Raw genomic sequence first — 26,351 nt, 5'->3', positions numbered from 1 at the left:
AAGTTACTGTTGGCAAAGGGACGATCTAAGAACCAGCGACTTGGGATGGGGACGGGCGTTAAGCCTCACACCGCACGCGCCGAGCGCTGGGTGTTGGATGCGACGGACGGATCGCCAAGCTCTACCCCCGAAACCGGTGATACGCTGTACGTTAACTAGACTGAATTTAAATTAAAAAAAAATTTTTAGAAGCCTCCTTCACGTCATCAATGTGAAAGGGTAGGGCACGAGGAGGTAAGGACAGAGGACTTTTGAAAACTTCTTCAGGGAGTTTTGGGAAGGTGTTCTGAGCCCCCCCCCCACCCCGCCTCATTCGGAGAGAGGCTGGGGTAGGTGCCTACCTCCTGCCCCAAGCCCCAGGACAGAGGCTCCGGCGCGGCCCCTCCGGGAAGCTGCCGCGTATGCCCTGCACTCGGAGGGCATCACTGAGCAGTGCAGGGCTCCTGCCCCGAAGTCCAGACACCAAGGGACTGGCCAGCTTTCTCAGCAAGTGAGCACGGCTGCCGGGGGGAATCGGCCCGTCCTCCTAGAAGGAAGAACTCAGGAGTCTTGCGCGGGAGCGGACAGGGGTGCGGTGGCGAAGGACTTCCATGCACACCGAGTGGGAACTACAGAGAACGGAGACGGGCCTCCGAGAGACGAAGACAGAGCCACGGGGCGCGGAGGAAGGAGTAAGCCACCGTCGGAAGCACCCGCCTCGGAGGACGCCTGGTCCGTGCAAGGAACCTGGTCGGGGGCCGCCACGGACAATGTCCCCGAAGAAGCAATGACAGTGCTGCCGGGAGAAGAGTCAACTGTAAACCCGAGGACGGGGAGGGCACAGAGGCACCTCGTGCCCGAGGACGGGGAGGGCACAGAGGCGTCTTGGGCCAGCGCCACGGAAGAACTTTCTCCTGCTCCCTCTCCTGCCTCCCCATCCGTTCCCCAGACCCCAGGCAGATCCAAAACAGCAGCAGCAACAGAGCAGAGAGCACACGAGATGGAAGGAGTTCCACCTGTGAACTAAATTAGACACTCTGTTTCGTTAGTAAGACTAGGTATGTATTGCACAAACTGGGCATTGCACTGCCAAATTAAGACTTGGTATCTTAGGGGCCCCTGGGTGGCTCAGTGGGTTAAAGCCTCTGCCGTCGGCTCAGGTCATGATCTCAGGGTCCTGGGATGGAGAGCATCACACCCCCTCTCAGCAGGGCGCCTGCTTCTCCCTCCCCCTCTGCTCATGGGCGCATGCGCATGCACACTCTCCCTCCCTCCCTCTCTCTCTGTCAAATAAATCAGTAAATTTTTTTAAAAATAAAATCTTTTTTAAAAAATTTGTTATAATGGAGATTTAGGTGCATATGAAACAAAATTAAAATAAACACTCCAAAGACTAACTGATTTTTCTGGAGCAACAGAATTATTGGTAGAATTTTGCCCTTTCTCTATTTCCTAAATTCTATTATTATAGATATGTTCTTTTATAGTGAAAAAGTTTAATAGGCAAAATTAAACGTTAAATTTGGTTTTTTTTCAATTACCATTTGTTATAGCATGGGACCACCCTGCATAAAATTGGAGTCCTCATGTTTTACAGAAGAATTAAATTCTTAATCCTTATATAATTCAAAACTAGCAAAAAATGGGAGATAGGGGACGCCTGGATGGCTCAGTCCTTAAGCATCTGCCTTTGGCTCAGGTCATGATCCCAGGGTCTGGGATCCAGTCCCACATCCGGCTCCTTGCTCAGCGGGGAGCCTGCTTCTCCCTCTGCCTGCCGCTCCCCCTGCTTGTGCTCTCTCTCTCGATCTCTGGCAAATAAATAACAAAATCTTTAAAAAAAAAAATGGGAAACAGTCTTATATGGCAATATCACAAATAGTTCATAAATCATTTGATAATTAGATTTTTCTTGTTTTGTTTGGGAGCATGGAGGGAAAGCAGGTCCTCGTACCTTCCATCTCAAATCCTAAGAAAAGGTGAAGGGACAAGGAAGACCCACAGCCCCCACCCAGATCCACCACCTTCGCTCCACCATTACCTGGCTATCCATCCATGTGCCTGCACGCGAGCGCAGGCGCACACACACGCCCTACAAGACACACACGTGTGCAGGATGAACCACTTGCATGTGGTAGGCACCGTGACACTTTACCCTTAAATACTGTGAATGCATCTCCTAAAAAAGGCAAGACAGAACGGCAGAACTGTAATACCATTATCACAACAAAGGGAATTAATGAAGAGCCGGTATTATCTACTTCAAAAAATCCATTTCAAATACTCTCAAGTGTCCAGACAATGGCTTTTTCTCTTCAAGATCAAAGATTGTACGATGCACCTGATTATGTTTGTCTTTATAAACCTCAGAACTGTCCCCACTTCACATTTTGTTGTGTTTACGATGCTGACTCTATTTATTTCTGGGGGCACCTCGTTGGCTCAGTCAGTTAAACATCTGCCTCTGGCTCAGGTCAGGATCCCGGGGTTCTGTGATCAAGCCCTGCATCGGGCTCCCTGATCAGGGGGGAGCCTTCTCTCCCTCTCCCTCTGTTGCTCCCTCTGCTTGTTCTCCCGCTGTCAAAGAAATAAGTAAAATCATATATTTTTTTTATTTAATTTTTTTTTTAATGTAGGTTCCACACCCAACATGGGGCTTGAACTCACGACCCTGGGATCAAGAGTCACATGCTCTACACACTGAGCCAGACAGCCACCTCAGACGTTGACTCTTTCTAAAGTCCGGCCAGTTGTCTCCAAGACTATCCCGCATTCTGGGTCTGACTGTTTCCCCACGATTAAATTCAGGCTCAGCATTTCTGACACAGAAGTATACAGACGATACTATATACATCTTACCATACCCTTCCTATCAGGAGGCACACGAGGCTGATTTAACACAGATGACGAAGCTGAACTTGACTGTGTGTGGAATCCAGGCACATCATCTCTTCCCGCCACATCCCTGTGTTCACTAACTGGGAAGCTACACTGAGCTTTCACATCCAAACATTTACTGGGATTTCCTTCACTCCATTTGTAAAGGTACATTTTATCCTTTGTAAAGAACAAAACATCTGAAAGGGTATGTTCCCCCCACTGGTTTATTTATTTTTGGCGCATCTAAGTGGGTTCGTTTGGGGGATGGTATTTTGAAAGTATGTGACTATCCGTTCCCCAAAGGCATTTCACCCAATCCTTGCTTCAATCAATTATTACACAGGATTGAAAACAAGTGATTTTCTAATTCGATCATGGCTTCTGTATTTATTACCTGAAAACCTCCTACAAAGACTTTCTCCTGTACCTCCTCTTTGTTCAGTAGCACGACGACTGATTTTTTTTTTAATCTGATACACTAGAATCCACATGCTCATTAGATCATCACTGCGCTCATCTTTGATGCCCAAACTGTCCCCGATTTGGCCTGCAGGAAACTCTCTGAGCTGGTTCTTACGTCCTCCTGACGTATCTCCGTCAGTCACTGAGGATCTACCTGCCCAACGAGATGTCCCAGGCCCATGTGACTCTCCTTTCCTCAACCCTGGAAGAAGTCATCTCTCCAAGAAGCCCTGGTTCCTTTAAGTGAAGGAGGACATTTAGAAAACCAGACTCGAGCGCTCACTACCTTGGTTTCTAGGCCTGCGGCATAACACAGCATACATCTGTTCTTTGTCCCCAGTTCCTGGCAGGGAGCGTCAGAAAACCTTGGCATTTTCTAAGTGCCAGAAGGGTCATTGTTATGCAAATGAGGTGCCGGGAGGGGGGGTCCCTAAATAGCTTCAGGATGGGGGCTGGTCATCGGAAAGACCAACCACTCGGTGCAACTTAGGGCCAGCTGGATCTGCAGGGCAAGAAACAGGAAGGGAGGTCAGCTGGAGAACGAGTTCAGTCCACGGCCAATGATCGACTCAGCCGGGCCTCTGCAATGAGACCCCAGTAAGAGTTCCGGGCGTGAAAGCTCAGCACAGCTCCGCCAGTGAACACGGGGTGCGGCGGGAAGGGGCGATGTGCCTGGATTCCCAGAAACTCTTGAGTCTCTTCCCCATCCCTCTGCTCTCAGACCTTCCTTGCTCTATGTGTCTTTTCCACTGGTCGTTTCTAATTTGTATCCTTTAAAACTGTCATGGTGAGTGCTTTTGGTGAGTTCTGGGTCATTCCAGCAAGCTACCGAAACAGGGGGGATCACGACACCCCCAAATTTATAACCAGTTGATCCGAAGTGTAGGGGGCCCCCAACTGAGAGCTGCCAACGGAAGTGGAGGCAGCCTCGTGCAAGACCGTGACCTACGCCCACAGCGTCTGAGGCTGACTCCAGGTGGTGTCGGAGTCAGACCCAACAGCAGGCCGTTTGAACTGAACTGGTGTTAGCTGGTGTCAGAGCATGAAGGGCTCTGGGGCACATGGCTGGTGCAGTCGATTAAGCATCTGACTCTAGGTTTTGGCTCAGTCGTGATCTCACTATCATGAGCTCAAGCGAGCCCATGGCAGCCCCGTGTCAGGCTCTACACCCGGCACGGAGTCTACTTGAGATTCTCTCCCTGTCCCTCTGCCCCTCCCGCTCGTGCTCTCTTTCTCAAATAAACAAATATATCTTTAAGGGAAAAAAAAAGAATATGAAAGGTTCTTTCTGCAAACACAGCTACAAAATACTATTTACACACACACACTCAAATTATAAATGTGCAAATGTGCCATGACAATAAACACATTTTTTTAAAAAAATCGGATGTTCAGGTCAACTCCCAAATCAAATCCAACACCACATGAAAATCACATTAATACACGTGGATCCACCTTATTAATTTTTTTTAAGTAGGCTCCGTGCCCAGTGTGGAGCTCAACACAGGGCTCAAGCTCACGACCCCGAGATTAAGACCTGAGCTGAAATCAAGAGTCGGATGCGTAACCAACTGAGCCACATGGGCGGCCCCCGCCTTACTGCTTTCCACAGCTGCACAGCAGTATCTACACAGTGTGGATAATTCATGCTTTTCCGACCAAGATCTGGCAGTTGTTTGCTACACATGCTTACAGCTAGCCCTGAGTTTGCTGTTTTGTACTTATAAACCCGGATCTGCAAGGCAAATCACACACCTGGGCCTGCTGGGTCGTGCGCACATGCACGAGAATTTGGTAGACTTTAAAAGCCCCCCGCACAGGTTACGCCTCTCCAGACTCCCGTCACCAAGCTGCGCATACCTGTTCTCCCCGAGCCTCACCAGCTACCTGCACTGTCCAGTTTCTGAACATCTGCTGTTTGGGCAGGTGAGAAATCTAGGTCAGTGTGGTTTTAATGTGCACGTCCTTCATTTTAAGTGAATCTGAGCATTTTTTCATATGCTTAAAGACTATCAGTGGAACTTTATTTTAGAGACTTGCCTATTCGGGGGTTTTGGACAGTTTTTTCCATGAGGTTTCAGGTCTTTTTTTCTTTCAACTTCTAAGAGCAATTTGTAGAGTAGAAAAATTAACTCCTTCTTTATTATATAAAAGGCAAATATTTTCCCCTCTTTATCATTTGTCTTTTGACTTGCAAAAATTTTTTTAAAAACCATTGGTAAATTCAATCTTTTATGGCTTCTAGATTTTTTAATTTATTTTAATTAACATATAATGTATTATCCGTTTCGGGGTACAGGCCTGTGAGTCATCACTTACACACTTCACAGCATTCACCATAGCACATACCTTCCCCAGTGTCCATCCCCCAGCCACCCTACTGCTTATAGATTTTGAATCATACAGAAAACCTTCCTCCAAGTTCAAAATAATGGCATCTAACTCAACTCTGTTATTTATATATTTTTTCAACACTGAGATCTCTGACCCAATGTAATTTATTCTGACATACATAAGAGGCAGAGCCAATTTTAAATTTTCACAAGTAGCTATCTAGTTGCCAATATCACCTCTCTTAAAAGTGTGTTCTTCCCTCAGGGAAAAGAGACACCACCTTTTTATATATGAAATTCCCATATATTTTGGGGTCTATTCCTGAAATTTTACTCTGTTGCGTGGATCTGTCTCAAAAGGAGCCAAAACAGTTTTAATTAGATACCTTGTAGTAAGTTTTAATATCTAGTAGGACTGGTTTTTCTCTTTCCTATACCAAGGCTTTCCTCACCACTCTCGCATGTTTATTTTTCCATATGAATCAATAAGGCTGGCTCCAGGGGAAAAAAAAAAAAAGAAGTTATTGAAACTTAATTTTTTAATGGGATTTCATCAAATTTGTGTATTAGCGAGAAACAGCATCTTTAGAACAGAGTCACCGTATCTAAAAACCGTATCTAAAAAATGCCTGTTCAGGGGCGCCTGGGTGGCTCAGTCGTTAAGCGTCTGCCCTCGGCCCAGGTCATGATCCCAGGGTCCTGGGATCGGGCCCCGCATCGGGCTCTCTGCTCAGCGGGGAGCCTGCTTCTCCCTCTCCCGCTCCCCCTGCTTGTGTTCCCTCTCTCACTGTGTCTCTCTCTGTCAAATAAATAAAATCTTTAAAAAATAAAAATAAATAAAAATAAAAAAATAAAAAATAAAAAATGCCTGTTCAAGGTATTTTTATATCTTTCAGGAATGTTTTCAGTTTTCATCAGAGATTTAGGACATTACTTTTTAGATTTTCTTCTACATACTTATTTACCTTTTATATAGCTGCTGTAGAGGGATTTTTCCCTTCTGCCAGGGCTTCTAACTGGTTATTGTTTGGAAATATATTATTATATCCTGTTACTTTACTGATTTCTTTCATTTGAGGTTGTGCTAATTTTATCATTGATTTTCTGGGATTTTTCCATGGTTTTACCTCTCTTGTTTCTAAAACTTATGCACTTGCTACATTTGTAGTAGGACATTCTCACTTCCCAAAACTCATACATAAATCGAGTCTATGTAATTTTATGCTCTTGTGCACATTACACTACTTCAATCTCGGATCCCTGGAATGTGTGTCAAATCCTACCGCACCGTCCATTCTCACGTTCATCTTGTCACGGCGACAATGACAAGCCAAACTAACATCTCCCGAACTCCTAGGGCCTCCACCTACGCTGATCTTAGCCCTACAAACCAAGGTGCTGTCCCTAAACCCACCACGGCTCAGTGTCTGTGACAGGGAAGCAACTGCAAGAGAGGTCCCCCCGGGATCCCAACACGACCTCTTCACGCGGCTCAACCCGTCTCTTCAGCCACAGCACAGAACGAAGCCCCTTTAACCATCTACCCTTCCCTCAGCTCCTGCCCTGGGATCCGCCCGTCCTCCTACGAGCGCACATAAACATGGCAAAGAGCGGGGCAGCTGAGCCGGGTCAGCGTCCGACTCTTGGTCCAGGCTCGGCTCACGCTCCCAGGTCCTGAGCTCAGCCCTGCGTCGGGCTCTGCCGGGGGCCTGGAGCCTGCTCGACAGCCTCTCTCTCCGCCCATCCTCTTCCCCCGGCCCCGCTCCCACTCTCTCCTCTAAAAAACTTAAAATTTTTTTCAAAACTGTTAAAAGATGGCAAAGAAGTGTAACGCTCTCAGGAAAGAGACAAGAAAGACGACTCAGACGGAGTCTGAGCGAGGTGGCAGCCAGCTGCAGGGTCCACGCCGCCTCTCCCAGGGCTACACTACCTTTTCTCTCTTCACGCAGCTCACGATCCTGCCGAGGTCCTCAACGTCAACGAGAGGATTCGGATTCGGACGGTCTTCGGCACCAGACTCGTCCTCGCTGGTGCTCTCAAAGGGCTCTTCCTCCTGGAACATCAACGTGTCAGAAACACACTGTTCAAAGTAGCAAAGCTCCCAAACTGTGAGTCCCTGGAGACATGTGAGATACTTTAGGCTAGAGGTCAGCAAACCCTGGCCCGAAAGCCGAATGCAGCTAGCCTCAGGCCAAATCCAAAGACAGCCGTCACTTTACACATCATCTGTAGCTACTTTCACGACATGGTGGCAGGATTAACAGCTGCAACAGAAACCATCTGACCCATAAAGACGGAATATTTACCAGCGGGCCCTTTACAGAAAAAGTTTCCTGACCTCGGTCTGAGACACAGAAGCAGCCAGGCTTGGTGAGGAACTAAATGCAGGAATGAGGAAAAGGAAGGACTGAACCATGGCTTTCAAGTTTCTTCTAGAAGTAATTGAGATGGTGGTGCCGTTCACTGAAATGAGAGAGATGTGGGGAGAAACAGACCAGGAGTAGAAAGGAAAAGCTCCATTTTGAATGTGTAAAGTATGAGATGCCTCAGACATTCAAGCAGAGATTTTTAAAGAGGATGCACAGACGGGAACAAAATTCAGGGTAAACCTCAGAGCTGGAAATATAAACCTGGGACTAGCCAGCACACAGACAGAACACAAGGCCACGAAACTGGATAAGCCCATCCAGGAAGAAAGTACCAACAAAGAACCGCACACCAAGCCCTGGAACATTCCACCACATAGAGGTTGGATAAGGGAGGACGATCCCAAGTGAAAAAGAAAGCAAAGCATGAGAATGGTATCGAGGGTCAGGACGAGAGTGATTCAAAGAAGGAGTCAGTACCAAACACTGCTGAGAAGTCAAGTAAAATGAAGACACAGAAATATCCCCAGGGCCTGACAACACCATGTCCTGGGGCCTAGGAAAGAGCAGTGGCTGTGGGGCAGAGAGCCAGTCCGGAGTGGGTGGGTGTGCCCTGGGACTTCTGCTCCCAGATGCCGGGTGGAGGACACTGAACACCCCCACTCTGGAAAATAACACGGGGGCGCCTGATGGCTCAGCTGGTGGGGAGTCTGCCTTCGGCTCAGGTCATGGTCTGGAACCCTGGGATCGAGCCCCGCATCAGGCTCCCTGCTTGGCGGGGAGTCTGCTTCTCCCTCTGCCTGCTGTTCCCAGAGCCTGTGCACTCTCTCTCTCTCTTCCACTCTCGTTCCATATCAAATAAATAAATAAAATATTAAAAAGAAAAGAACACTAAATAACTAATACTAATACTAGTAACACTAAATAACATAATATTTTAATAGCACAATTTTAAACGGCAAACATAGGATGAATTCAAAGAGGACAAATATGAACTAAAAAGGGTAAGAGGTAAGCGAGAGACGGAGCTGAGAGTATCCGCCGGCCTCTAGAGACAGGACCAGGGAAAAGCAGCCGAAGTTGAGGCGGTGGTACAGGGAGGAGAGACGAACACAGAAGCCCAAAGTCAAAGCTGGCACCCCACAAGGCTGCATTTCTCATACACGCATAAATTAGAAATAAATATTCTGCGCAAGAGGAGAAAGCAGAGAAGATAGGCAGAAAATTAGGGGGAAAAAACAGAGCAAAGAAAAGATAAAAGGATTTTTCAAAGCTTCTAAAGTTTCTGGGAGGGGTAGAAGAGAATCTTATAATAAAAATTCAGAATCAAATTAAACTGAAGTTCCTAAAAGCAATACTCTGACTACAAGACAGTTGATCAATGTGGTCAATTTTCTGGGGGAAAAAATGAAATTTACTCTGAGCTAGAACTCTACTCAGTGAAGCATCAGTCAATTCCAAGGGCACAATAAAGACATGCAGACATGAAAATTCTGAAAATTTCCTTCTAAAACAACCCTTGCCACACCCTAGAGAATGTGCTCCAAAACGAGAGTCAACCAAGAAATAAGAAGACAGAAGATACCAGAACCAGGGACTCCAACCCAGGAAGCCAGTCAACGGAAGGACTTCATCCGCACCAAGTCTTGGAGAACAGCCATGCATCCAAAACCGTGCAGGAGAAAGGACTCGTGAGAACCCTCCCAGAAATGAATAAAAACTACAGGATACTGAAAAATAACTTTCAGTCCCACTAGAATTTTGGAATGAATCAGTGACAGTCATAGGGAGAGCAAAGCAGACGCAGCCACTATCTAAGGGAAGTAAGTGTCCAGGAAAGAACACGGGACACCACAATACGGACGGGAGGGAGCACGTGCACAGTCAACACATACGGTCTGGCCAGAAAGTGTGATCCAACCGCACAAAGAAAATGAGAGGAAGGGAAGTGATACCGTGTGTGTGTCCATGTGAGACGGAGACAGAGATTTTGAACTGCTTTAAAAATCAAGAAACAGCAAGAAGAGCCTATTATTTAGGAGTACAGAGGTAGATATCTGACGGAAAGCCAGAATTAAAAATGATTGCCCTGGGAAAGTAAGAATGAGAATAAGGCAAGGGAGCAGAGCTTTTAATTATAAGTCTAGAAGCACTATTTGAAGGTTTAAATGTGCAAGTGTTACTTTTGATTAAAAAAAAATTTTTTTTATCTAAGTTTGTTTAAATGTTAAGACCCGAGGCTGATATCAGCAAAAATGGCAGAGTAGGTAATTCCACGGGCCTGTCCTCCCACAGAAACAACTAAAAGTTAAGATTTAACTCTGACTAATTCCCAGAGATCTGACAAAGGTTTACAAGAACCAAGTAAACACTGAACCGAGGAAAAGGAAACTTGCGGTGCCTGGGTGGCTCAGTCGGTTGAGCGTCCAACTCTTGATTTGGGCTCAGGTCACGATCTCAGGGTCCTGGGATCGAGTCTCACATCAGGCTCCGCACTCAGCAGGGAATCTGTTTGAAATCCTCTCTCCCTCTCCCTCTGCCCCTCCCCCTCCTCGAGCCCTCGCACATATGCTCTCTCTCTAAAATGAATAAATAAATCTTAAAGAAAATTATCATGTGAGCTCTCTGATATGAGGAATCTGAGACGCAGGGCAGGAGGTTGTGGGGGGGGTAGGGAAGGAAAAAGTGAAACAAGATGGGATCGAGGGGGAGACAAACCGTAAGACTCTCTAAATCTCACAAAACGAACTGAAGGCTGCTGGCAGGTGGGGGGGTAAGGATGGGGTGGCTGGGGGATGGGTACTGGGGAGGGTGTGTGCTACGGCGAGTGCTGCGAAGTGTGCAAGCCTGATGACTCACAGACCCGTACCCCTGAAACAGATAATACATGCGTTAATAGAAATAAATAAATAAATCCAGCTATCTTTTTTTAAAAAAGGAAACTTAAAAACACCACCCAAGGAAATCTGTCACAACACTAGCTGAACACAAACTGAAGAAACAGATTTCAGAAACCATGCACAATAGACAGTTTTCACAAAGACGGTTTTCAAGTCACTAAACAAACAATTACAACCCAGCAAACTACAAAAATAAACCCTGAGCAGGGGAAAGAATCTGATTTCCAGAGTTAACATATTACAATATTCAAAACTTGGAGCTTTCAACACAACCAGCACAAAGAAGGAATAAAACGGTCTGGCCCACCCAAAGGAGAAATCGACCGAAACCACCCCTGAGGAAACGCAGACTTCCCCGATAAAGACTTCAAGTCAATGGTCTTAAAAATGCTCCAAGAGGGGTGCCTGGGTGGCTCAGTGGGTTAAAGCTTCTGCCTTCAGCTCGGGTCATGATCTCAGGGTCCTGGGATCGAGCCCCACATCAGGCTCTCTGCTTAGCGGGGAGCCTGCTTCCTCCTCTCTCTCTGCCTGCCTTTCTGACTACTTGTGATCTCTGTCTGTCAAATAAATAAATAAATAAAATCTTTTAAAAAAAAAAATGTTCCAAGAGCTGAAGGAACCCAGAATGACGTCCCAATAGAGAACATCAACACAGAGACAGAAATTATAGAAAGGAAACAAAGAAATTCTTGCTCTAATAACCGAGCTAAAAATGTCATTAGAGGTTTCAGTAGCAGATCTGAGCGGGCAGAAGAAAAGCAAACATGATCACGGATCAGCTAGAAACGGGCCGATCTAAAAACAAGTGTACCAGCACCTAGAAAAGGGGCATTCTGAAACAAGCAGTGCCTGCACGGAACCGAGAATGTACTAAACACCAATGCACCGTATCCTTTACAACAGCTAATCGGTTCATCGTATGTACGTGCATTTTACCTCAATTTTCTTAAACAGTGTAAAAACATATTAAGGACCAATGGGAGGGACGATAAGCAAACCAAAGCAAAAAGACTAGCTAGAAAAGAGAAGAGAAAATACAAACAGCAGCTGAAACATACAGAACGAAGGAAACATTTGTTTCTTACTTGCTTTTCCTATTCCTTTGAACAGGATGATTCCAAGGCATGTTCGTTAATCTACAGGACAATATAATGGTGGGGAAGAGACGAACGAGAGACAGAAAGAGACCCAGAAAACACAGAGAAAAGGCCCTCGACCCCAGAGCGCACGGAGTGGCTTTGACAGGAGTCGGTCGGTTGGGCCCACGTGTCCTGCGGCACAAGAGACGGGGAGGGAAGCGTTACGGGAGATCTCCGGCAGCCTCTCGTGAGAGCTGGAGGAACGAGCAGGCAGAAAAAGTACTGAACAGCCAGTCACCGGGGAGAGCAAGAAAGGGAACTTTTTTTTTTAACATTTTATTTATCTGACAGAGAGAAATCACAAGTAGGCAGAGAGGCAGGCAGAGAGAGAGGAAGGGAAGCAGGCTCCCTGCTGAGCAGAGAGCCCGACGTGGGGCTCGATCCCAGGACCCTGAGATCATGACCCGAGCTGAAGGCAGAGGCTTTAACCCACTGAGCCACCAGGCGCCCCAAGAAAGGGAACTTGAACAAGAGCGCTGGACGCTGCTGGGCAGGTCCGAGAGCACACGTGGGCCTAGAACCGGGGTCAGGGAGCAAGCAGCAGGCAAACAGGCGGGCAAGTGGTAGGTTTCAACCTGGTCTGGGGTTTGACCGGTAGGGTTAGAAGACGGGAAGGCAAGACAACCGGGGATCGCTCGTGAAAGAACGAGCACAAAACCCAAACTGGGTGAGGACAGAAGCGGCGTAAGTAAGCAGTTTTCATTATCCAGTGAAAAAGATATGGAACCAGAAGAATTTTAAAGTAGGACACGTGAGAGATCAGAGGCGAGGTCACGGGAACATGAAATTTCAGAGGTGACCGCGGAAGTGAGCAGCCAAGGTCAGCGAAGACAGCGGCTGCTGGAGGCGTGAAGGCACCTGGCAGACGGGGCCACCGGATCAGCCACCGGCACGACCGGCTCTTCCCCAGAGGCAAATGACAGGAACAGGGTGGAGAGAAAGTGAGTCAGGAAGTAAAGTGGTTCCTGAATGACGCAAGTGAGCAGGTGACCACAGGAAGACAGACAGCCGTGACGACAGCGGCAGTGGAACCGTAGGGTGGCGTGAGCTTCCGAGGCACGAGGGTCCCCGAACAAGGACCAGAGACATGTTTAGAAAGTGAGGGACAAAAAGAGAGGAATCTAGGGTGACAGGCAGCCTCCCGGTCCAAGGGACTAAGGCGGCCGTCCAGCGAGAGGTCGGGAGGAAGACGTGCTTAGGGGGTACAAGGACGGGACACGCGAAACCTCAGCCTCGCCTCCCACCCGCCAGCTACGGGAGGCCCCCACGCCGGCCGCGCCACCGCTGAAGCGAGAACCGGAGGGCGCGGCGCCCACGCTGGCCGCCCCGGGAAGGCCCGCGCCCTCGCACACGCCGCCGCGAGCCGCACCTTCCCTCCAACCAGAAGCCGGGGAAGGTGTTCCTCGGGGCAGAGGCGAGGCCCAGCGAGCGTCCCCCCGCCCAGGACAGCAGCGGCCCGGACCCCGGGGCTGCGTACCGCGGACGACTCGCACTGGCCCCTCTTGCAGCCGCCGTCACAGGGCGGCCTCTCTCCTTTCTCCAGTGCGCGCAGCCGAGCGAGGAACTTGGTCTTCCAGGCTCTGAAGTCCGCTTCGATGCTGCCGTGTTTGCTGTTCGCCACGTCGCAGTCCCCCTCCCCTCTCGCCACCACGCGGTGGGCACCAAGCATCCAGAGCCACTTGTCCACATTCTTGCCAACCTGCAAGAAGACAGAGGAGCTGAGACGCCGTCCTCGAAATCACGGGCGGGGAGCTGGCCCTGCAAAAGGCCGGTCGCCGACCCAGTCACCGACCTCGTCACCGACCCCGTCACGGCCGCTGCCGGAAGAGGGAACTTGGCCTAACTGGGCCCCCCGCCCCAGCCGCAACCTACAAACACGACACTGGCTACAGCTGACAGAACCCGCAGAAGACTGTACTTACACAGAGGGACAAACCCTTTTACTAGGGTAAGGGCTGCTGCCTCAAGACTGAAAACTACTATTCTAAGTCATGGTCAGAATAAAGTAACACGTTAGCAAAAACACTTTGTTCCAAAAGGCAGCAAAGCCCATTTTACTAACAAAGGGCAACGCAGTCCGTCGGGCCAGACTCAGACCTCACCCGCCCGGAGCTCCGACGCGCTGCAGGCGGCAGGGGCTGAGCTGACCCGGGGCTACCGAGCAGCACAGTGAGGGGTTCAAAACCCGAACAGGCTTCCTGAGGGGCCGGGCATTACGCAGAACACGTACATGCCTGAACTGAACCGGTGTGGGGTCTACTTCCTTCGAAAATGATCAGAAATACACATCTTGATACAACAACTGAACAAAAGCTTAACGAAAGATCTCCACGTCCCCCTTCGCTCACGTTCCATCGAAGACAGGTGGGCCATGCGGGGCCCATGTTGGGAAGAGGTACATGTACAAAAGTTCTAGTAACTGTTAAGAACCATAAGAAACAGAGATGCTCTGTATTTTTTTTTCTTAATTATTTAAAGCATAGAGAACAGGGCGCCTGGGTGGCTCAGTAGGTTAAGCCTCCGCCTTCGGCTCAGGTCATGATCTCAGGGTCCTGGGATCGAGCCCCGCATCAGGCTCTCTGCGCAGTGGGGAGCCTGCTTCCCCCTCTCTCTCTGCCTGCCTCTCTGCCTACTTGTGATCCCGCTCTCTCTGTCAAATAAATAAATAAAATCTTTTTATAAATAAATAAATAAATAAAAATATAGAAAACAGACTGCAAAAGAAAAGGAGCCAAATTAACTTCATTTAGAAAAAAGATCTAGGAAAACAAAACAATGTTTTATTACTTAAAAGACAGTGAATATCTTTCTTCTACTTCCCTTTAAAAATTAATGACTAAAGCGAAATAAGTCAATCGGAGAAAGACAATTATCATATGATCTCCCTGATATGAGGAAGTTGAGAGGCAGGGTAGGGAGTTGGGAGGGGAAAAATGAAACAAGATGGGATCGGGAGGGAGACAAACCATAAGAGACTCTTAATCTCACAAAACAAACTGAGGGTGGCCGGGGGGAAGGGGGTAGGAGAGGGTGGTTGGGTTATGGACATTGGGGAAGGTATGTCCTATGGTGAGTGCTGTGAAGTGTGTAAACCTGGCGGCGATTCACAGACCTGTACCCCTGGGGTTAATGATACATTATATGTTAATTAAAAAAGAGAGAAAAAAAATCAATGACTAAAAGACAATGAGCTCAACTGTATTCAGGGTTAGCTTGAGCCATAAAGGTTGTTCAACAATAGAACAGGCAGCTGAGAAAGTCCAGAGAATCAGTGATCTTCATCCCCAGGGTCCTGCCTGGGGACAGCACACTGAATACAATGGCCATGAACCCAGGCCACTATGACACCAGACAACAGGAGATAGAAGCATTTTATTCAATAAAAATTTACTTGAGAACCTACTACACCCCAAGCATGGATACATATACGTTTGGGGACAACGTCACATACACATGTGAATGTGTGTGCGTGTGAATTTTTTTAAATCATAACAGAGAATTTATCCCCATATTTCAACACACACCTACCTTGTTGAAGTGGCTCGCATAGGCAGAATTTCCCAGGCCAAACACAGCGTACCTCATACCCTTCAGGTAAGTTTTGCCAAATCGAAAATCACTGGATGCTTCCTCCAACCACCTGCAGAACCACTCTGCACTTTCAGTGGGTCGACCGTCAGTGTATGTAGCAACCACAAAGGCACAAACGTTTTTACTAGTAACCTAACAAGAAAGTGATTATTTCAGAAGAATATTTAACATACAACTTATCGGTAAAGAAAATCCCTTTTTGAAATGCTGACAACCATGCGTGCCTGGGTGGCTCAATCGTTAAGTGTCTGCCTTTGGCTCAGGTCATGATCCCAGGATCCCGGGATCGAGCCCCGCATCAGGCTCCCTACTCAGCGGGGAACCTGCTTCTCCCTCTCCCACTCCCCCTGCGTGTGTCCCCTCCGTCACTGTGTCTCTCTGTCAAATAAACAAATAAAATCTTTTAAAAATAAATAAAGTTAAATTAAATTAAAATTAAAAATGCTGACATCCACATGAATACTAATCTCTAAGGACAAAGGTGCTTTCAAAACATTATTCATTTTCAAAAGTAAAAGAAAACAAAGCAAGGACACCTTGCATGGGGAGAAAACCCAGTCTCCTGCTCCTGCCAATATACTCCCCGGGGCCCCTAACTATATATTCCATTCCAATTCCCAAGCAGTAGTTCCTATGGTCTCCAGTTGTCATACAGGAACAAAATCCAAATCAGGAAAAAACCTAAAATTACCTAAAAAATTAAAAATTACCTAAAAATTATCTAAAAATTAAAACTACCTAAAAAATTAAAGGAACAAAGCTTTTTAAATGTCGAGTAACTTATTCACTTGGTACCGTAATCTACGTGGGGAAACAAAATACCCTCCGTCCTGCCAGCCACGGTTTCCATCTCTTTGAATGCACCTTAGAAATTCCAAGTCATGAGGTATGTCGTAAGCAACCCATTATAAATAATAAAGTCTCAAAGGCTGCTAATAATTTTTCACAAGTAATTCTGAGCAGATTCAAGCTCGCTCATTTGCACTCCACTATTCTCTTACGGGAGAAAGAAATGGTCACAGCTGGGCTATCCACAGTTGGCAAACGATGTCCCACCGGCCCGGTCCGGCTCACGGCTTGTTCTGTTCTGTTTTCAAACAGCGTTATCAGGACACAGCCACACTCATCATACGTAATGACGTATTGCCCACGGCTGCACAAAAGCTGATGTTTACCATCTGGTCCGTTCTAAGAGAGGTTCATCGACCCCTGCTCTACGAGCTTCAGAATCATCTGGAGCACCTGTCAAATTACCGTCCCACATCCAGGGCTGGGCTGCATTTCTAGCAAGTTCCCAGGAGATGCTGATACTGCCCATTCAAGGACCACACCCTGAGAACCCCTACTGTAAGGAAACTCCCCTGAGCCCAGCTAAAAGGAAGGGGATTTCTCAGGTGAAGAAATTATCCCCACGTAGATGTTAAGTAACGCACAGACGTCACACAGGTAATAAGAGACTTCTCTGACTTCAAAATCCACACTCCTTCTGCTACCCAAGCGGCTCCCGACCTCTTAGCTCACACGAGGTTCATAGGCCCAGCACATGCCACCAATCACCTTCGCTCGACTATGAGGTCGGTAGCAGGAGGGTGGAGGGAACATCAAATCACCACCCTTTCCCACCCTTACTCCCGCCACAGGAAAGACCGCACGCCAGAGGGACGGGTCCCACACCACATACTCAGTACCTCTGACACTGCAAACTCAACCAACTCAAATTCCTTAGCATGAAAATTAAATTTATTCTGAAGATTCTATTTATCCCAGAACGCAGGAGGTCAATCCCATTTGAGAGTCTGGACTGAAGGGAAACATGACCCAATCACCGACCTCCTCCACTAGATGATCATCTGGGTCACAGTCTTTCAGATCGACAACGGCCACAGGCAGATCTAGGGAGGTAACTGCTTCAGCGAGACTTGCTGCAAATCCCTAGTAGAGAAAAAAAAGAAAAAAAATCACATAAAGTCCTCAAGAGGCTAAATAAGCAAACACAGTCTTCGCTTACGCCAGCTGCCAAAGAACGAGGCATTTATCGTGAGGAACCTTTCCACTGACAAACGTGTAGCATCATAAACCCAAACGGTACTCTCACTTCTTCCACTTCCACGGTCAGCCGTTCGGCGACACGGGTCTCACTCTGCACGGACACACCCGGGGCGAAACCTAAACGGGCTTTTGGCGCTGCAGCGCCCTGCGCCGCTAGAACAGACATCAGGTGATGAGAAATCCTGAAGAGGGAAGGGAAGGCGACACAGGAGAAACGTGACACACGCTGGAAGACGGAAAGCAAACAGAAGCAGGTTGACAGGGAGCAGAAAGCCCTAGGGGAGCGTCCATACGCCTGACAGAACCCCGGAGAGACTCCGGGCTCACAAACAGCCACGACGGTGGAGCCGGGGGAACAGAGGGAACAGCCGCCCAGGGAACAGAGGAACCGAGCAGCAGACAGTGTGGAGACGGGCCAAACGCACCCCAAGCCCAGACAGCACCCGCCCTTCAGCCCCGACAAAACACCCGCTGGCTCTTCTCCAGACCGAATGAGCCAAGTGTTTGGGAAAAGCCAAAACTTGCAGCCACGTGGCTAACTTCTAGGCACCCTGAAAAACACAATCGTACTTTTCACGAAAGTAGGCTAACGGTCGGCTCCGCGCCTCCCAGGACGAAAGCGAGGCCCACGGAGCGTCCATTGCGTTAATGGGCACCTACCGTGCAGACGCCGTTCCGGGCGGCGTCACCCAACAGCGACAACACGCGCACAGTCCCTGCGGCGGGGAGCTCGCGTTCTAGCGGACAGAGGCTGAGCAGACGTGGAAATGAGAAGAGACACAGCTGCTCAGGTGATGACGAGTGCTGCGGAAGGAAGGAAGTCGGGGGAAGGGGGAAACACGGGGAAGGACCGCATGGGGACAACTGTCACTTTACACAGGGGGGTCAGGACGGGTGTGTAAGACAAAAAATAAATAACTATTCAGTCTTTCTCCCTAGCTCCTGGCACAAAGCTCCTACAACACTTGGCGCTTCCTGGCTTTGGAAAGCTAATGAGAGAACTCACGGGGAGGCAGGCCCCAGGTAGCCTCAGGATAGGGGCCGGTCACCACAAAACCAACTACGTGACTAAAGGCTTAGACCTTTCAGCACCGTTGCTCCCAGTGAGTTCAATCGTCCATGGCCTAGGATTTGGAATGTCCAGGACACCCCTAAACGACAGGACTCAGGGGGTCTGTGGGTGCTGCTGTGCTGAAGCGACGGCGGGCACGAGGGCGCACGGAAGCTCCAAGCCACCCTCCCCGCCCGCCTTGCCCTATGCGTGTCTACCACCGCCTGTGTCTGCCTCGGGTCCTTTCTAAAACTGGGAAGCACAGTTAGTCGGGCGATTTCCCGATTCTGTGAATCCTTCTAGGAAACGATCAAACCTAAGGAGAGGACTGCGGGGTCCACTTTATAGCTGGTCCAGTCACAAGCACAGGTGGCCCCCGGGACTTGGGACCGGCATCTGAAGTGGAGACAACCATGCAGACTGCGTCCTCACACCTGTGGAGTCTGACGAAAACTCTGCGTAGTTCATGTCACAACTGGACGGCCAGTGTGGACAAACGACACGTACGTGGTGCGACAGACTTGAGCCGAGCCTGAAGCATGCGGGAGACAAGCCACGAGGCTACCCCACGCAGAACAACGGGTAAGTGAACAGGCCCACAGGAGGGAGCAGGCTTGGCAAGGAGGTCAACAGGATGGAGACATGAGGACCAAAGACAAGAGGTAAAAGAGACGGTGGACAATCGGAGGCGAGGGCCTCCGGCCACCGGGAGGGCTCGGATTCACTCTAAGTGAACGAGGAGGTCATTACTGGGTTTTAAGCTGAAGGGAACGTGACTTCACTTAAGTTTTCGAAGTCCCCGAGGCTGCTGAGCTGAGAGGACACTGAAGCCAGGGGAGGGGCTGAGCAGCACTGAATGAAGGGGACCGACCAGCAGGGAGGTGACCGCAGTGATCCAGACAAAAGCAGAGGCTGCCGTGAGCCAGAGTGCTGAGAAGCGACTGGCATCTGGATCCATTCTGAAAGCAGAACGAACAGCATTTGCTACAAACAGCATGGGGGTAGCAGGAAAAAGAAGAGAATTCAAAGATTTGTTGTTGTTTTAACTAGTCAGCTGGAAACAGCTGGAAATTTGAAGTTGCCGTTTACTAAAATGGTAAGGGTTCCACGTGGAAAAAAAAAACAGGAGTTCACTGGGACACCTGGGCGGCTCAATCGGTTAAGCCTGTGCCTTCGGCTCAGGTCATGATCCCAGGACCCCGGGACAGAGCCCCGAGTCCTTGCTCAGCAGGGAGCCTGCTTCTCCCTCTGCCAGCTGCTCCCCTACCTGCGCTCCCTCCCTCCCTCTCTCTGACAAATAAATTTTTTTAAAAAGGGGGGGGGTTCAGTTGAGATGCCTACCGGACGTCACATGGAGATCTATGAGAGCCCACTGGACAGGAGAGACGAGTTGAGGGGAACAGTTCAGATTCGAAACGGACACAAACTAAGGCGTGCAGCTCAGATCCAGTCCTCCATTTGTGTCCGTGGGTAAAAGCTCCCCCCAGCTGTGCCGTTCATTTACCCGCGGTCTGTGGCCACTTCCACACGACAGCGCAGAGCTAAGTAGACGCAACGAGGCATACGGCCCACAAAAACTACAAACTAAAAACATGACATATAAAATAAAATACCTTGCTCTTTACAGAAAAAGTTTGCCAAATTACATCTAATGAATAAGAATGTGAAGCTGAGCGGGGAGCCTGCTCCCCTTCCTCTCTCTCTGCCTGCCTCTCTCCTTGCTTGTCATCTCTGTCAAATAAATAAATTAAAAAAAAAAAAGAATGTGAAGCTGATGACAAGATCCCTTAGAGTGAGTGCCAATAAAAACAGGGTCTCAGGGATCGTGCCTTGGGACACTCCTGTCTTTCAAGGTCATGAAGATGAGGAGGAATCTGCAAATGGTGAGGAAGACCGGCCTTGGCCGAGGGGGAGAGAACGGCGTCACGGCAGACGACGAGCGAGAATTACTGAGCAACAGGGAAGTCCCCGGGAACACGTCGGGATGTGCAAGCCTCGCAAGAGCGGCCCAAGGCGAACAGGCGCAGGGAAATCAGAGAGGCGGAGTCAGGGACGCAGACGCTTTCAAGGAGCTTTATTCTTAAAAAACAAAAACAAAAAAAACTGACGTGGTAGTAGGAGGGAGATGTGAGACCAACAGGGAACGTGGCTTGCCCCGACCCACGATGCACAGAAAATCTCTAATTAGAGAACACGAATCCGTGCACACAGTACCAGAGAAACTCCACAACAGCTACCCCATCGGTCTCTCTCCTATATTAACAGAAAACCGCGGCTCACTAAGAAGATCGTAAGAACAAGCAGCAGGAAGGAGAAATGGCAGCAATAGAAAAAGTGACACAAATCAGGGGCAGGGGGCGCCTGGGTGGCTCAGTGGGTTAAAGCCTCTGCCTTCGGCTCGGGTCATGATCCCAGGGTCCTGGGATCGAGCCCCGCATCGGGCTCTCTGCTCAGCAGGGAGCCTGCTTCCTCCTCTCTCTCTGCCTCCCTCTCTGCCTACTTGTGATCTCTCTCTCTCTCTCTCTCTCTCTGTCAAATAAATAAATAAATAAAAATATTAAAAAAAAAAAAACAAATCAGGGGCAGGAAAATCGAAGTCACTGAAATACACTCTTTTTTTTAAGATCTTATTTGAGAGGGAGAGAAAGAGCGAGCGCACAAGCAGGGGGAGCCCCAAGGCAGAGGGAGCAGCAGACTCCCCGCTGAGCAGGGAGCCCAATGCTGGACTCGATCCCAGGACCCTGGGATCACGACCTGAGCCAAAGACAGATCCTTAACCAACGGAGTCACTCAGGTGCCCCTACGGGGATAGATTCTCAAGTTACTAATAAGATAATATAAAAACTGAAAAAAAGTGGTGTTTTTGCAACTAAAAACATTTAAGCCAAAATTAAACATTCAAAAAAGAAGGTTTGGGGTTGAAATCTCACAATCCACAGAAGAAAGAAAAACTTACAAAAGAGGAAAGATTTGAGACAAAGAAGCCATCCAAAAGCTCTAGCATTCAACCAACAAGAGTTCCAGAAAGAAAAAAAATTAAATAAAATGGAGGGAGAAAAAATTTTCCCAAGAAATCTTAACAGAAACACTCACAAATCTTCAAAAGAGCCCAAGTGTCCAGCACAACAGCTAAAAAAAAAAAGCCAATTTAGACACAGCCTCAAAAAAGTTCCAAACATAGGGGTGCTTGGGTCAGTCCGTCGGCTAAGCGTCTGCCTTGGGGCTTGGGTCATGATCCTGGGGTCCTGGGACTGAGCCTCACATTGGGCTCCTTGCTCAGAGGGGAGCGTGCTTCTCCTCTCCCTCTGCTTGTGCGTGCACTCTCTCTCTCAAGAAAACAAATAAAACCTTAAAATAAAAAAGTTCGAAATGTCAAGGACAAAGAAATGATTCTAAAAGCTTCCAGAAACAAAAAAAATTAAGTCATCGACAAAGGAATGAGAAGACTAGCTCTGACAGTGAAGTGACACCTTCAAAGTTATAAGGAAAAGCTGATCTCCCCTACCCAGACATGAACCCGTTCAGTGTGAAAGCAGAGTAAAGAAACTCCAATGGCACAGCTTCAAGGAGGGTCGTCTAACCCATATCAGCAAAGAGGTGGCCCACGATAAAGCTAGTGAGATCTGAGGAATGTCTACGTTGATTACTATACAGAGTCAGTAACTTCAACATCAATAATCTAGAAACACAGCACACACAGGTTAAAAAAACAGCTATCAGAGGAACCAAAAATACGGAACAGCTCAAAGGAGATTCACTAGAGAGCACTTTTCATTATGAACCCTCCTCAGACCTGGACTTGGGACAACCTGCAAGTGCTGACCTGATCTTCTAGAAAACATTAAAAACACACATAGAGGGGCGCCTGCGTGGCTCAGTGGGTTAAGGCCTCTGCCTTCGGCTCGGGTCATGGTCCCAGGGTCCTGGGATCAAGCCCCGCCTCGGGCTCTCTGCTCAGTGGGGAGCCTGCTTCCCTCCTCTCCTTCTGCCTGCCTCTCTGCCTACTTGTGGTCTCTGTCTGTCAAATAAATAAACAAAATCTTTAAAAAAACAAAAAACAAAAAACAAAAAAGAACACATATGAGAGAGACTAAGAATGAGATCTTCTATAAATAACATAAAAAGACTTTGTTTTTTGGCTGCTCAGATGCCTTTTTCACATTTCTGCCGGTTTCCCACCTCTGTTGCTTACAGCTGAACTTGGCATTATGAGACCCTCAACTAAGAAGTGGAGTACCGAACCTTCCCTGCACTTCCGGAAAACCAAGAAATATTATTCTGCAAATGCCCACAGGAGGGCAGTGCACCCCTTTTCAGTCCGACACAAAAATAACTGGACACTGACTTTTTTCTTAAGCTTCATTTTCACGGTCACCTTAGAATCCTCTTCTAGAAAGCACTGAACAGTTGTGGCCCTCATAACGAAGAAGCCTGCAGCGTATACGTCTGCAGCACGTATCTACTTTAAACACTATTCAATATCTACAGTCAATCATTCAACGCTATTAAACAAAATACACTTTACTAAGTGGACGCGTGAAGTTATGAAAGTCAGGCCACACCCGGGACACCACTGCAGACATTGTCTTTTCACCGTCCCCTACTTCTACGCACACCATCAGTAACAGGCTCAGAACTCTGTTCTGTGGAGGCAGAGGTAAGCTTCAGAACAGAGACCCTTCATGACAGTGACCACCCGACACCACCAACCCTCTGGAACTGGGCCCAAGGAATAAAAACCCACCGGGCATCCCAGAAAGGAAAGCTGTAAGCTGGAAAAAGGAAAAAAGAAGATGAAAAAAAATTAAAAGACCGATTCCGCTCGTGGTTAGTGGACACTTTCAAGATCAGGAAACTCAAGGAAAAGCACCGCATGAAGTTCTCACCTTGGCGGTTCCGGTCTGGGAACCATAGAAAATCTTCACTCCGGACACGGAGACCTCCTTCCTTTGAAGAGAGATAGGACCATCTGTCCCCAAATCCTGGCTTGCTTTTGGAACAGATTTCTCCTGGGGGCTTTTGTCCTTGAAATAAACAAGTGCACAAAGTCCATCAGGTCCGAATCCTCTCCCAACTTCAGCAGGGATGAAAACTAGCAGATACCGACTGACTTTACTCTTCTCCTGATCCCTCTGGTGTCCTCCTCAAATAATGACCCGTGGGTATACAGTTGGGTCCCTGAAAGGCCGGACCCAGGCTCCTTGAGACCATGAAGACCCCACTCCCTCCAGGAAAAGCCGCGCATATAACCCATGCGAGCCGGGCTTCAGCCAAGCGGCAGCAGGAACTACGCACTGATCCTGAGTTAGTGACGGGAAGGAGGACATCCCTGCCCTTTGGAGACGGGGAGGAGATTCTTTTTTTACAAGTTTACTTTTCCACTACGGAGTCTTCCTGTAACTTAAGAGGGAAACACCCACAGCCCCTCAAAACATACCTATTTAGTTTCGTCCATAGTAACTTAGACTCTAAGAACGAGAATAAATTCTTTAGGTATAAAAAAAGTCTAGAGACCACACAGAAAGTGCAGGCTCCTCTTACCTCTTCCGAAACCCCAGAAATCCGGCCCTTACGCCCTGCACGAATCCGGCCCCTCTGCGCTCCCCATAGGAAGGAACCGCTTACCCGCCTCCTGACGACGATCTGGAAGCAAATCCACAGGCTGATGCCACAGGCCAATCCCACGTACACGTAAAACCTGTTTGTCCACAGCGAGACCCAGGGCGACGCGGAGTCCCAGGCGCCAGCGGGATCTGCATCGGAGCGACACGCACGAGTGACCTGACTGGGAGCGCACAACGCGGCTCACCCGGCCGCAAGGACACAGACGGAACCCGACCTTCGCCTTCACGGACCGGGTCGGACACTGACAGAAGCGCCGCGGCCCGCACCGGGAGCAGCAGGACACCGCACGGACGGCGCGCACCGGGGACGGCAGGACACCGCACGGACCGCGCGCACCGGGAGCGACACGACACCGCACGGACCGCGCGCACCGGGGACGGCAGGACACCGCACGGACCGCGCGCACCAGGGGCGACACGACACCGCACGGACCGCGCGCACCGGGGGCGACACGACACCGCACGCACCGCGCGCACCGGGGGCGGCAGGACACCGCACGGACCGCACGCACTGGGAGCGACACGACACCGCACGGACGGCACGCACTGGGGGCGACACGACACCGCACGGACGGCACGCACCGGGAGCGACACGACACCGCACGGACCGCGCGCACCGGGGGCGGCAGGACACCGCACGCACCGCGCGCACCGGGAGCGACACGACACCGCACGGACCGCGCGCACCGGGGGCGACAGGACACCGCACGCACCGTGCGCACCGGGGGCGACACGACACCGCACGGACCGCGCGCACCGGGGGCGACACGACACCGCACGCACCGCACGCACCGGGGGCGGCAGGACACCGCACGCACCGCGCGCACCGGGAGCGACACGACACCGCACGGACCGCGCGCACCGGGGGCGACACGACACCGCACGGACCGCGCGCACCGGGGGCGACACGACACCGCACGGACCGCGCGCACCGGGGGCGACAAGACACCGCACGCACCGCACGCACCGGGGGCGACAGGACACCGCACGCACCGTGCGCACCGGGGGCGGCAGGACACCGCACGGACCGCACGCACTGGGGGCGACAGGACACCGCACGGACCGCGCGCACTGGGAGCGACACGACACCGCACGGACCGCGCGCACCGGGAGCGACAGGACACCGCACGCACCGCGCGCACCGGGGGCGACAGGACACCGCACGCACCGCGCGCACGCGGGACCCGGCGCTCGGAGCCCGCGACGCTGACCCCCCGCGCGCGGCCTGCGCGGCGCTGCCTCCGCGGAGCTTCCCGCCTCGGACACCCCGCGGCCCGCACGGGGTCCGCCGCCGCCGCCGCACCCCGCACCGCCCCTCCCGCAGCGCGGAAACAGACCGAGCCTCCCGGTGGGACCCGCACGCAGGTCAGAGGGCGGGCCCGGAAGGCGGGCGGCGGGGTCGGGGTCGGCGCGCCGCGCGGGAAGCACCGAGGGCCCGGCGCACGCGGGGAGGAGAGCCGGCGCATCGCCCGCGCGGGACTCGGGGCCGACGCTTGGTCCTCTCCGGGCCCGTCCTGAGCCCCGCGGGGGCAAGCCCGGCCCCCCACCCCCGCGGTCAGCGGCCCCCGCCGGCGGCAGCAAGCGCCGAAGCCCGGGCCCGAGCACCGCGCTCCGCGGGGAGACGCTCCGGGGACGCGGCTTCCTCCCTCCTCCCGCCGCACGCGTGCCGCCCGCCGGAGGGCCCTTACCCATGCTCCTCAGAGCCCGGCCCGCGGCGCACAGACCCCGGGACCGCAGACCGGGAGAGCCCGGCGCCGGCGCGCGCGCACGGAGGCCGCCGAACTACCCTGAAGATCCGCCAGCGCGCTCCGACGCCTGAGCGCTGGGGGCCGCCATGCCGGTCGCCCGCGCGTCCGGATTGGCTCCGACGGGAAGGGGCGGGCCGCGAGGGAAGCCTCTCCTACAGGTCCGCGCGAGGAAACCGGCCCTCCCGGTCGCGCTCCGATTGGCTCCGACGGGAAGGGGCGGGCCCCGGGG

General features: G+C 50.5%; 1 protein-coding gene across 2 annotated transcripts in view; it reads right to left on the bottom strand.

Moving 5' to 3' along the window:
• Positions 1–26,317, bottom strand: part of LOC308359310 (S-adenosyl-L-methionine-dependent tRNA 4-demethylwyosine synthase TYW1-like) — a 202,991-nt gene extending 176,674 nt beyond the window's left edge. Inside the window, exons 1-7 of one of the 2 annotated variants that reach the window (XM_080830286.1) lie at positions 26,063–26,317; positions 24,376–24,503; positions 23,637–23,774; positions 17,481–17,582; positions 15,588–15,782; positions 13,537–13,758; positions 7,585–7,707 (exon numbers count right to left, since the gene is read on the bottom strand). In XM_080830286.1, coding sequence (XP_080686412.1) covers positions 7,585–7,707; positions 13,537–13,758; positions 15,588–15,782; positions 17,481–17,582; positions 23,637–23,774; positions 24,376–24,503; positions 26,063–26,066 — 912 coding nt within the window. In that variant the 5' untranslated portion in view covers positions 26,067–26,317. The remainder of the gene's footprint in view (positions 1–7,584; positions 7,708–13,536; positions 13,759–15,587; positions 15,783–17,480; positions 17,583–23,636; positions 23,775–24,375; positions 24,504–26,062) is intronic. The other variant, XM_080830285.1, reaches the window with a different exon arrangement.
• Between the last annotated feature and the right edge of the window lie 34 nt (positions 26,318–26,351).

Source organism: Martes martes, assembly GCF_963455335.1.
Source record: "Martes martes genome assembly, chromosome: 18".
NCBI lineage: Eukaryota > Metazoa > Chordata > Mammalia > Carnivora > Mustelidae > Martes > Martes martes.
This window is presented reverse-complemented; position numbering and strand designations above follow the sequence as displayed.